This window comes from Plasmodium inui, assembly GCF_000524495.1.
Source record: "Plasmodium inui San Antonio 1 unplaced genomic scaffold supercont1.23, whole genome shotgun sequence".
NCBI classification, from domain to species: domain Eukaryota; phylum Apicomplexa; class Aconoidasida; order Haemosporida; family Plasmodiidae; genus Plasmodium; species Plasmodium inui.
The window spans coordinates 166944-180440 of record NW_008481857.1 but is presented as its reverse complement, the minus strand read 5'-3'; the positions used below and the strand labels follow the sequence as shown (position 1 = coordinate 180440).

The window sequence follows — 13497 nt, the reverse complement described above, 5'->3', positions numbered from 1 at the left end:
CACCTCATATGTTACTGTAACTGTTCTTTGCCGTTCTTACTTGCCTTCTTCTGGGCTGATTCCTTCTCTTTTAACATTGCTTTACGTACTCTTATTTGTTAAGTTACCTTTGTCCCTTTTGGTTATATGGGACTACTTCTCCCGTGCATGTTTCCTTTCAGCTTCAGGTTTATGTCTGCAGATACTTTTAAGTAATTTATATGATTTTACTCTATATATTTATTTTTCTCCTGAAATGGAGAATTGTTCTCAATGTCGCAGTACCCTCAATGTATAAACTTCATTTTAGGCACCGGTTTTACTTCTTTTTTTTCATCTCCCCTCCCTAAAATGATAAGTGGTTTTTATGTTATGGATATTCGTATCCTCTTGTCAAAGCTATTCTCGTAACATTAATGTTATCAAAACCAATGATATTCCTGGGAGGACACTACTTTGTCTATAATACTATTTTTAGGATACCACCCTTCCTCAAAGAATCCTGCTGCAGATACATCACAGGATTCCGTAAAACTCTGATGTCCTTATATTACACCCGGGATTTTAATCCCTTCAAAAATAAGGTAAAGCAAATGACAAGACATGCGTGCAGTATGAACAATGGTTGTATTCAAATAACGAAACGTCCAATGTTTCATCAACCGCATACTAATATTCGGGGAAAATAGTTCTAGCTCATTATATACTACTACTCGTATATTCCTACGGTTAATAGAATAGGGCGCCCCATAGATAAGCAGTTTGGGTATATCGAAACGCTTTAAATAATAGTGCTTCGGAGACATGCATTATCATTGCACAACTGTGCTTTGCAAATAAGAATACTACACACACGTGAGATGGCTCACAGAATATAGCTTCCGATGATCCATTATTCTTATGCGACTGTGGTGTTCAGAGAGCAGGAGTCCGCAAATATCAGTATTGCTCAACCATTAATACATTCATATAACCGTACCATGAGGAATTCCGCAATCTTCCTCATTGAGAATGCATACACATCAGTACTCCTCACGCAATAATTCTCCTGGGATATCCATGAACTTCACAGAATAGTTCTCCATTACTAATACCACTCCTGGAATGTTAATACTGCACACACAAAAGTACTCTTAACATCATAGTATTCCAGGGGTAGCTATATTCTTCAAAGAATAGTATTCCAGGCAATCGACAGGATTTCCAAAATCCCATACTTCATATAATGGAGTCGTTAACCTTATATTGGAATACTTCACATAATGTTACTCCTGGGATAGTTCTACTCATCATGGTACATCATTCCATACATAATAGTAGTTCTCCTCAAATAAAAGTATTATTCGCAAAAGATTATTCTTAATATAACAATACTTCTTGCACACTCGCACTGTTCCAATAATAGGGCTCCAAGGATAATCGTACTCATCCCGACACAAAACTTCGCACGTAATGGTACTTTCAGTATAATAGCACTCAGACTCATCCATATAGCTGAACCATTAGTACTTTCATATAACGGTACTATGGGGACATTTGCACTCATGACCACCGAAAATCTTGACACATCAATCACATTCAGGCAATATTTTCCCTGGAATATGAATGCACTTCATAGAATAAGGTCCTTCATATAATGGAGGCGTGAACTCTGAATCCTTCTCATAAACTACTACATGGTCATCAATACCTTCTCTATAACAGTATTATACGTACATCCCGGCACTTCACCTACCTTAGAAATGCAAATGACTATTCTCAAAACAAGAGTCCCCGGAGCGGGATTGTCCTCTTCATGTAACGAAACGATAAACATTTCAGTATTTTGCGCACATGACTATTACGGACACGTCAGTAGACTCCCCACAATAGCACTCCAGACGATCCTTACCCTTTACCCAACTTTGCACTTCAATTAACAGTGTTATCCGTGTGACATGGTTATTCACTTAATAGTACTCATTGAACATTATCACTTCGAAAAGAATAATACAGCGTGGATAAAGATGCCTTTTTACACCTCGGTATATTATTCCTGTCTGGTAATGCTACCACATCAGTATGGTCATGCTATTTACACTTCACATATGTGGGCATTCCCATAATAGACAAGAAAGATAAATATCTTCATAATGATTCCACATAGAGAGGGAAAGAAATAGGTCCATCAGGATATTACGGAAGAAGGAATTCTAATAAACAGCAACCACGTACAATAAAACATATCAACGAGGATGTAGCGATAAGGGCATTTTCAGAAGGAGGCAGCTGAAGAATCCGTTCATAATGATGCTACAGGAAGAGACATTTTCACAATAATCGAGGCAAAAGAATATCTTCAAAATGATACGGCGAAGGAACTTCCTGAAGATACCAGGAAAAGGAAGAATCTTCATAAAGAAGATAAAAAGCAACACAGTCTCTGAACCCTGCCGCAGAAGAGGAGCATCTTCATAGGAAAAATCACACACGAAAGCTCGCCTTAACAGTAACACAAAGAGCAAGAATCATACTAGAAAAAATAACACACAGAAACAAATCTTCACAAGGCAACAGGAAGAAAGAGCATACTTATAAAACAGATACCACAAAACAATATCTTCAAGATACCACAAGGAAGGAGCATCATAAACAATTCCGCGGAAAAGGAATCTCATCATAAAGAAAAATGCCTCTCAAAAAAATTCCTTCGCGGTTATATGGTAAAAGGAGGAGCCATCTTTATAAAAGACCCAGAAAAAAAATATCATAAATATAGCGCGGTAAGAAAAATCTTCGTAGAAAATATGCCACACAAGGAGGAATTTTCAGAATCACGCGGCCCAACAGATGTCAGCAGGGCCCTCGAATAGGGGAAATATCATGAGGAAAAAAATGAAACAGAAACAAGAATCCTCATAGTGACACGCCAGAAGAAACCATCTCTATAAGGATGACGTGCGAAATAATATATTAAAAGTACAACGCGGTAAGATGAATCTTCAGGAAAGAAGCTGCCCCCCAGGGCCACATAACTGGACAATGACGCAACATAAGAGAAGAGAACTTCATAAGGAAGGAACAGGAAATATCATCCCGAAAGAGGGGCCACACATAGAAACATCTTCATATTGACGCGACATGAGGGATGTAGCTATGCAGGAATGTAACCCAAAGGAGCATTCTAATAGAGACATACCAGATATAAGCATCCTTAAAAGAATGCAACATAGGAAAGCAAAATCAGAGTCCCGCGCCAACACAGTAAACATCACAGTGACATGGCACGAGGACGGCGCATTGACAAGGAGGGGGAGCATCATAAAGATGCAGGAAAAAAAAGCATCATCATGAAGAAACAACACAGAATAAATCGTGATAAAAATGCAACAGATAAACGCAACTTCATAAGGAAGCCAGGGGAAGTGGTATCTTCATAGGCATGGTGCGAAAGATATTATCATAAACCAATCCTCCAGAAAAATTCCGTCAAAGGAAGGGGGCAAATAGGTGTACCCTTATGGAAGAATTAGATAGAGAAATATATATAATGACGCGAAAGCAAGCAACCCCGGCGCGACGGATATAACACATGAGGGGATCCCCCAAAAAATTGATCCACATGAGAGGACTTTGGCAAGGTTAAGCCACAGGAGACGACGCCGGCGAAAAATTACGCCACATGAAGGAACACCGGGGAAAAATTACCCCACATAGAAGCACGTTGGTAAAAATAAGCCGCATGAAATCACGTTGGCAGAATTACGCCACCTCACGATACATATATACAAAAGAGGCGCCATGAAACAAATACTCTCATAAACTTGCCCAAAACATGAAAAACAACACTAATGGGAATGATAAACACGAAGGCGAATCAGCAGGCACTATGCAACATGGGGATTGATATGCAAAGAAGTTGCGATATGAATTAACACACTTATAAAAATGCAAAAGCATGAGAAAACATACACAGGAGGAATGCAACATGTGGTTGGATACTGCTGAAAATATGAAAACATAAGAGAACACAGTGACAGAAAGGATGAACCATGAAAAAGCCTTCACAACAATAAGATAACTATAAAAGAGGCCATATGAACACGACGGCCCACCATTTCACGCTGTACCCATTGGATCTGTACATTTCTATTCCATTGCACTCATACGAGTTTCCACAGGAAGGCATAAGGACATTTAAACCATATAGCAACCCTTTCAATTGTATGCAACATACAATTAAAGTTCAATATAAAATTAAAACCCATATTATACCTGTTCAAATTCAACGATCCATTACACCCGTTATATATGCATAGAGAAAACACGTCATGAACAATCATGTAATTTTAGCGGTCACATCTTTATGCTAAATGAACAATTCTCTAATCTGAATTTGCATATATTGATAACTATGTTTGCTGGGTTAGTAAAAATGTTTACCATCGGTACCATCCCTGTTTCCTCCTGTTGTGTTTCTGGATAGCCCCTCTCTGTATTACTCCAGATGGGCATCATAATTAATCAGGTTAACACTTCTTAGTTCTATGACTGATGAACTAATCCCACATATAAGAAGGAAAACATATATATATATGTATGTATCTCAATGGGTATATATATGCTCCATCGTAAGGTGTAAAAAAGTCAAGAACACATAGGTTGTTATCATTAAATGATAACACTGTATAGAGGGATGTAAATTACCCATATTTCGGCGACCAAAATCCTCTTTATTCCTCTCGGAATTTATGCATCCCTTGTTTATACCCATAATGTAGATTCGTTCAACAACTCCAGATGAGGAATGCCGTATGTTCTTTTTCAGCTTACTACAATTCATGATATGCAGAATGAAAAATTCGGTTCTATTCACAAATATCTGTTATTTTCAGTACCTGCTCATGATTCAATAGTGGAATGTTGTGTTAATCTCTATTATGTATTCCTTGTGATATATTATAAGAGCTCCCAGAATTCCTTCACAATCTTCGTCTCCTTTGGTATCATAGATATTTGAGGGTAATTACTATCAGTTGTTTTATCATTATTCTTGTTATCGCCTATTGATTCCGGTTTGGTTGTCACTGACATACCCTGATTGTGTTGTATACTCTGTCGCTTTACATACGGACGTAATACTGGTACTTCTCCGTTTTTTTTCCTATTGAATTTTACCCATAATAGCTAATACTCTTGAACAAATTAATCAAACCACGATAGCACATTCCTAACAGTGAACGGCTCGCGTAACCGGACAAGGGGAATTGTTAAATATAATTATTGTCATATATTTTGTCCTCCCCCCATTCTCTTGTAGGCCGAAGTATGCTTAACTTTTACTATTCACCTGCATACTTTCCCCCTTTTAGTGAATCTCCTTATTCGAAATTGATTTCCTCTTTATTTAATATAAGACTGATGTAGTGACAAAATTAACAGTTTCATTAACACTATTATAAGGTGTTCACCTGATCTTAGAACTCAATATCCAGAAGGGTATATCCTCTAAGAGAATATCATCTTCACATGAATGAACGCTGTTTTATCAAGCTAAATAACTATAAACTTCTCGAGTTAATTATTCATTGAATACTTAGGAGAAATCTCCTTTACAGTTTGTGTCTAATTGCAGCTAATTCTGTATCTTGAGAAAATATTGCCACTTACCTCGCCCCTTAGTCGGCCAGGATAGTTTCACGTGGCAATCAGTACACACCAATGAAGGACATGTCGAGTATTGCAAAATGTATCGGGAAAAAAAGAGAAAAAAAAAGGAAATCACAGAATATACGCATACACCTCTGAAAAGAACACTCCTGTAAAACTCACGATGTGTACGAAATCATCATTATATTGTAATATAGGGGTTATTACAATGTTGAATACGGATTTCGGTAAACCCACGTATGACGCGTGTGTTTTCATAACTGCTTAGAAGCAATATATTAGCGTTATGCCACTTATCAAGATAATATTATCACACAGACATAGATATATATGTATATATACGTATATATATGTATATGTACCCTTGTAAGGGTGAAGGGGAAATTACTAAAATTTGCAGTCATATGAATATGCGGCTTCACTCCCAGTAATCTTTAAGGTTTCTCATAAGGCTTGCGCTACACACGAAGGTGATCGCGAAAAAAGTAATGCTTCTCAATAAAAATAACATTTTAGTTAGAAAAAAATCCTCCTTTTTGGTACAATAAAACAGACATGGACCTTTTGAGCAAAAGGCGTGTGCAGGGGACATATGCCAGAAAATTGTTTCCTGCATGTGACCCACCCCAATTGCCCCATTACTTCTATGTGTTTTCTCGTTCTTGCATGCATAGAATGTGACCATAGATAAGGAGCAGGAGACAGAAACCATGTTTATCATGAATACGAAGAGGAAACATATTTCAAATATGTAATTCTACAATAATGCTACGGCTTTCATGGAATTGATGTGTTCATATTTTCCCGTATTCTCTTGTTTTCTCTATTCTCTTCAGTGTTGTCTTATCCATAATGGATTATATGAAATGCTCATCTTTGCTGTATATTTCAATCTGTGTCAGTGTTTTCAGATTAGATACACGTATAAACAATGCACGCAATATTAAAACTCGCCTCTTTCAGATTTTTATAAATAATTAAAAATCCTTTCATTCTTACAGGACTCTACCCAAAGCGTGTTTATAACGCAGGAACCATTTATTATTAACGTGATCTGCACATAGCAATTACTATTAATACTCATTACTTCTGTACAACATGAGGGAACACATGTTATATGATTGTCTCCACGCCTATATGATATGTGTATTTCGGAGAACCCCCCCTTTATTAAAATAAATAAATATGCAGACGTCGCCATTGTTCTAATCTCAAAATCGATTCCATCCATATGAGGCAAACAAATCAGTGTACGCCCCCATGAGACACGGAGTCTTGCTTGCGAAATCTTATGTAAAGACAATAATATTTAACCTGTCAACGTCGATTTCATGTATCCTTTCTCAATCAGGCCATGCAATTCCTGTCCTAGTTTTAACGTAGTGGTATTGTCCAACTGTTTAAGACACATTTCTCTTGTCACTCGTGCTTGGTCATAGAATTACATGATGTTAACAGAAACTTGCATGTTTGCCTTAAGGAATGTGCAATGGTGTTTTCGTCAGTGTTTACCTCAATGTTCAGAATGCATATAGGCCTACTGACAGATGGCCTGTATAAACACATTTAGACTTCTTCATATTTCCTGATGCACTTCTTTTTTGCAAATTACATCAGAAATCCATCTTAGTGTAAGGGAGAACGGACAAGGAAAAAACAAAACAAGAACATGATTTCTGGTATTTGTATGAATCATCGGGCATAAATAAATGGCATCGCATGAAAAAAGTTCATCCCCCCTATATTATCAGGCAGAACTGTCTCCAACGATAATTTCTTTTACACTATCCCCATTCACTTTGAACCCTTTATGCTGTTCAAAATTGTGGCGGCCACATATTCTCTCCACATTCACTATGCTAGAATTGACATCTTCGTAAATATACGTTTCTTTTTATGCTACACCTTATACGTTATACAATACCACAATGGGTGTAATCTGGACCAGTCACCATCCAACTAATTGCATTGCACATGAGAAGAATATAAACTGTCAGCTCAACCTTCCAATATAATACAAGTTACATAAAATTATTTAAACCGTAAAGCAAATAATGTTACCGCGGCCCTTACGAAGTGAGAATCTTATAATGCGACGCATGACTGCCGTTTTCCTCTTCCTAAATATCCACAAATATAGATTCAATTAGGTAAGGAGCTAGTGAAGAATAATAAAAAATGACACGTTCACAAGGTGAGGATAGCATATTGGGGGACTCTCACATATTACTCAGTGTTCCGTAGATACTATATTCGCATTCACTCCTGGCCTGTGATCTTTCTTCTACGATGAACTTCAGTATTAGCTGTACATAGAGTAACCGTGACATATACATAGTAGTAAACAGGATATGGCACACTGTAAAGCGTCTCCGTTTTTTTTGTTTTCTCGCATGTCTCATTATGTGATGCAGTGTGGAAAATTCTAAAAATATTGAAAGGGATGAAACATTTCTTCTCCGCAATATGACGTCTTTGTACACTTCATTGACTTAACGGCTTTCTTTACCATTGTGTTATCATGTTGTACGAAATATAGAAATTAGCCCCGGCACCTCCTGTTATCATCAGCTGCATAAGATAAATCCCGAAGAAATTATAGATAAAAATTAATTTATCGTGCATATTATTTCTAACAGTTGCCCCACATGTAATATCGTATAAAATAAAAGGGTAAATTTGGGGTGATTCACATTATTCAGAACACCATTCCAACAGGGTATTTCTTCCTATTTCATAATATCTCAGCAGTGCATGAAATCGGTCCATAAATAACCAAGCCCTCATTTGCTTCCAACGAGGAGGCACTCTTCCGAAAAGAAATAAATGCCATAATATACGCCTCCTATACAGTTCAATGACACCCTATGATATATGTTATACTTAATCTGTTGTATTTCTTCGTTTTTCCTTGCACACGCACGTCTCCTGTTATGCATTATTAAAAGGGTATCATTGCACATGTTTTTAAAGTTATAGCGCGCAAAAATAGTTTCCAGAAATACCATGATCAATTTAAGATCAGCAATAAACGGAAGCTAACGTATCAAGAAAGATTGAACCCGGGAAATGGAAAAGGAGGGCGAATTTATGAATATCCTCCTCCCATTAAAAGGCTCCTTATGGAAAATATTAACTTCTACCGAAATTTACCTGTAAAGATGACTCTAAGATACGATTCAGTTGTTCCTCATTTGTCCTACCTTTCCATATCTTCCTCAGTTGGCGTCCTATGACAGTTAAAACTACGGATAGGGACGCCCTATTTAAGGATACCTATGAGCATTTTTTTACTTCTTCAAATTACACACATCTCGTCAGGCACTCTTCAAAAAAGAACACCATATTCTAACTAATTATAGTTACAATGCATCCGGTGAACCGGAATCCCCTGTATAACTTCCTATAACTGGACTAAATACGTTTCAGATTTTTTCGCAATCACTCCGCATCTATTCTGGAAAGAACGTCCCTAGACTATTACTCAGCATTAGTAGTTGCATGCCTTCAGTGTTCCCTATTGTGTTGCTTCTTTAAATTGATATATAGCATATCTTAATAAACCCCTTATAGTGTAAGCTAAAAGGAAATCCTCAAATCATGTCAATGGGTTTCCCATTCTGAGCATATATTCCTCTCAAAACTGAACTATTCAAATTCTTCATTTTCCTGTTCTTAATGCATAATTCCCTTATTAAGTCTCAATTAGTTTCCAAAGACTTTATCCAGGTTCCGATACTGATCATACGAAGCATAGAATGATATTCCAATATAACTATAACAACAGTGGTACTGACGCATACAACTTAAAATTGTATTATTATAATTACTAAGTACAGACATGAATGTGCATAATGCTGTCCATTAATACTTATGGTATCCCTTGTCTAAATCAAATGTATATTTATACAGTGTTTATGTCTTGTATCATAATAGAACATTATGAATATCCCCTTTAATATGATTCCTTTCTTAGAGTAAAACCTATCTTTGAGTCACTACCAGAATTTCGCACTTTACTGTATACATATGCCAACGGCCTTACTCCTCATTTGAGAATCCTTTTTCACATCAGCAGACAGTATCGACTCGGTACAGTATGAATATTGACTTTCTCAGTTCTTCGTTTATATAAGAAGCCTCATACTTCTCTAGAAGATATTTAGTGGAAAGAATGAAAACTCTTCCTATGCATCATAAAATGTCAGTACGACAGTGCATGATTGAACTTATTCATAAACATCCCTTATAAATAAATATAGATACTTCCATTAATAATTACGTTGACGCGCACAAATAAAATATATTAATAGACGCTTAGCCTATCCTCCCTAATTGCTAATAATCACATTTAAGCCGGATGCCACTATTCTTCATACATAAGCAGCCGTTGCCCTCATATAATGTTACGGATAATAGTTTATACACAAAATAATTAATAAGTACTGGAGAAATTATACAGAATGGGGCTATGCCTCCTCATATACTATCATTATAGTCAGGAGTTCATTTTAGTAAAGAAAACGTACACCAGAAGATTTTTTCAACCCACTGAATGTCTGTTATATTCTTATCTAAACAGGAGAGGCGCCCAGTTGCTCCTTTAGAGGGGGTGCATTCTTGCGCTAAATTTCTTTTTAATTTTGATAGAAGCATTCCTCTATGCGCATACAGATAGCTATACCAGTTGAATATCGCAAAGTGACAATCAATGAAGAAAATTTAAAATATTGTTATCACAGATTGGGGACAAATATTCTAGGAGGTTAATAATAAGCATGCTAACAGCTATCTCGCGACTAACTATATGCTTTCTTCTTCCAAGTAGTAGCAATAAGTTACTGATAGATTTGTGATTTAACACCTAAAGGATCAACCGAATAATGTTTCCATAATGCGAGTATAGAGTATGATATATGATAGTGATAGTTATAATTTTATAAAAAGGGCATGTTTATTCAGACTGCACACAACATTAATGCAGAACAGTAATCTAACAATTTCGATATTGACAGTGGATTGTTCGGGATGAGATTATAATCGGCATATACTGTAAGTATAAATATCAAATTTCTCGGTTCTGTATGAGCTATGGGGGTGATGCGAACTAATAGGCGCTATTTAAATCTATGTACATAAGGGAACAGAGCAGTAGTCGCTCCAATATTAGTATTCTCCCATTCTGACCCCTTCTCATAGATCTGTTTGTAGGAAAACAGTAAACAAATCTATACTATTTATTTCACTCCCTTCCCCTGTATTTAGAAGTGGTGATACATTAGTGATGAACTCTATTCTGCATCATTAAACATAAACTACAGAAAGGTATAGTATGAATATATCAGAGTTTTCCCTTAGTAGCAATAATAACCATGATATCTGTCGATGCGAGTTTTATTATCCTCAGATAAATACAGGGAATAATTTAATGGGCCTCACACATACATATATTTTTTATGAGCACACAAGAATTCCAACACACAAGTGTAATTCATAACCGACAACATATCTCCTCTAAGAGTGGATGAAGGAGTTGTGCATTATTCTCCTATAATAATCTGTAATCAAAAGTCCATTGTAAAAGTTCCTTGTAAAAGCAAGAAATCGAGTGATAAATACAGATCATTCAACTTGTGTTGGCACATTTCAATAAAAACATTCAAAGAATCGTGAAGAAGCAAACGTGCTGTGTACCCCTCCCATAAGATCCATATTATTAAGAGGAATTCACTAGTGACATAAACGAGGGGGAGGAGACACATTTGAATATGAAAGACAACTCATGAGCAGGAAATCTTAGAACAGTATGGATTAACCTTAATATAGATGAATAGGTGCTCTATAATTCCGCGCGTCATCGCTGCATGTATGACTCCACGACTTTACATATACATCCTATGGGAATAGGATGACAATAGAAGACTAGGTAAATAGGAATAGATCAGTAACACTGTTGTACCTTTGTCTATATCTCAATAGAGTAAACAAACAAGGTCTAAACATTGACTGTTCCGTATCTTTATATTACCACCCTTAGACTATATTAGATATGGGAAGAATAATAAAGAATCTACGAATATATCTCTTCTTCTATATTCCCAGACAACTTAACAGACCACCTGAAGGGAGAGTGGAGCGGAGCAGCGTAAAGACAAGAAAATGGCGCCTGATTCCCACACCAAGTAGGACATAATAAAGTAAATCAAGGGCGAGCCACCATAATCTGGAGAGGAAAAATGGGCAATGATGCTTGTGAAGGGCTGATTAAAGTCCAAATTGTAAATCCGGAGCGGATAGCATTAAGTGGTTAACCCTAAGGGATACACTTTAAAGAGTCATAACAATCCCCAGAACAGAGAGGATAGGACTCTAACCATACAGGCTGCAGAATAAATAATACACCAAAAACAGTCGAGGCTGATAAATAAGTAGTGCAACCCCAATGGACGAGTTAAAAGGTAAAGAAGAATCAATAAACACAATGACGCCCCGAATTAATACGTGTAGGAACTGAAAATGATCCCTAAACAAAACACCTTAAGGGAAATACCATAGAAAATAATAGGACAATCTATACAAAGTCAAATTGCGACATAATCCATACAAGATAAGGCTGAAGAGTACAAAGTACAGAAACCGTATAAACCGTGAATCTAAACCGTATCGCCCCCAATTTAAACTTCATGAGACACGCATACGACCTAGGGGTATCCTATCGGTCGACCAAGATAGAACTGAATCCCCAATCATAGAAGTTGGACCGTACATCGTCAGCGTAAAGCAAGAGATCATAAGTCGCAGGGGATGACAGAGAACAAAAGAATGCGAAGATGAAGAGGAATATCTAAATAGTTAAGCGTACAAATAAGGACTAGAGGCGCTCAATAAACGATAAGCCACAGGAATTCCTCCTAAGCCTTAGGAACTAAATGGTAAAACCTAACCCATAGACCTAGATGCTAAAGCCTAGCTCCAGAAACCTAAATCCTCAAACGGAAACTTGACGCCTAGACGCTAAATGCCCAAACATGAACGCTACACCCTAGACGAACAAGCCTTGAACATAAACACTAATGCATGGCACATAGAGCTTAACCCCTCAAAACTGGACCTAAAATCATAAACCCTAAACTCAAGACCCTGAACCCTAAATCGTAAAGCCTAACAGCTAAACCATGACCCGTAACCCTTATACATTGAACCCTGAGGCATAAACGCTAAGAGCTAACACTAAATCCAAAATCATGACCCCCTGAACCCTAAAACCAAGGAACTGGACGCTGACACCTACACCCTAGAGCCAGCCCCCAAGCAACTACACGCTACCCCATAAACCCTAAAACATAAACCTAGACCCCTAACCCTTAGCCGCGAAAACCCTAATATCTGAACCCTAAGCCAATAGAAAATAACCCTGAACCCTAAATCCTGAACCCTAAAATCTCAACACCTAACCCTCCACCTTGAGACCCTAGACACTAAATCATAAACCAGAAGCCTAGACATAAACCCTGGACCATAAATCCTAAACCCTAAACCCTAACCCTAAAAACTAACCCTTTAGCTCTAAGCCTCAACGATAAATCCTAAACCCTAATCACTAAACCCTGAGGCGTAAACCATGAGACGTAAGCCTTGAACCATGAACCCTGAACCTAATGCCGGAACATTGAACTCTGAGGCCCGAAACATTAACTCATCATCTTAAACCATAAATCCTAAGCCGAGAAGCCTGAACTGTGAGTCAAACCCCCTAAACCTTAAACCCGAGACCCTAAACCTTCAATCCCCTCCTGGGAAACCCTACCAAATCCAATGCCTTTCCCCAACAACACTGCGAGTCCTCCTCATCTATAACCCACCCGTCCC

At 37.3% G+C, this 13497-nt stretch overlaps 1 protein-coding gene across 1 annotated transcript in view; it reads right to left on the bottom strand.

Moving 5' to 3' along the window:
* Nucleotides 1-13319: 13319 nt before the first annotated feature.
* C922_04447 (hypothetical protein) overlaps nt 13320-13497 on the bottom strand; it is a gene marked incomplete at both ends in the record, with an annotated part of 2645 nt that continues 2467 nt past the window's right edge. Inside the window, one exon of the mRNA XM_008820030.1 lies at nt 13320-13346. Within this exon, the coding sequence (XP_008818252.1) occupies nt 13320-13346 (27 nt within the window). The remainder of the gene's footprint in view (nt 13347-13497) is intronic.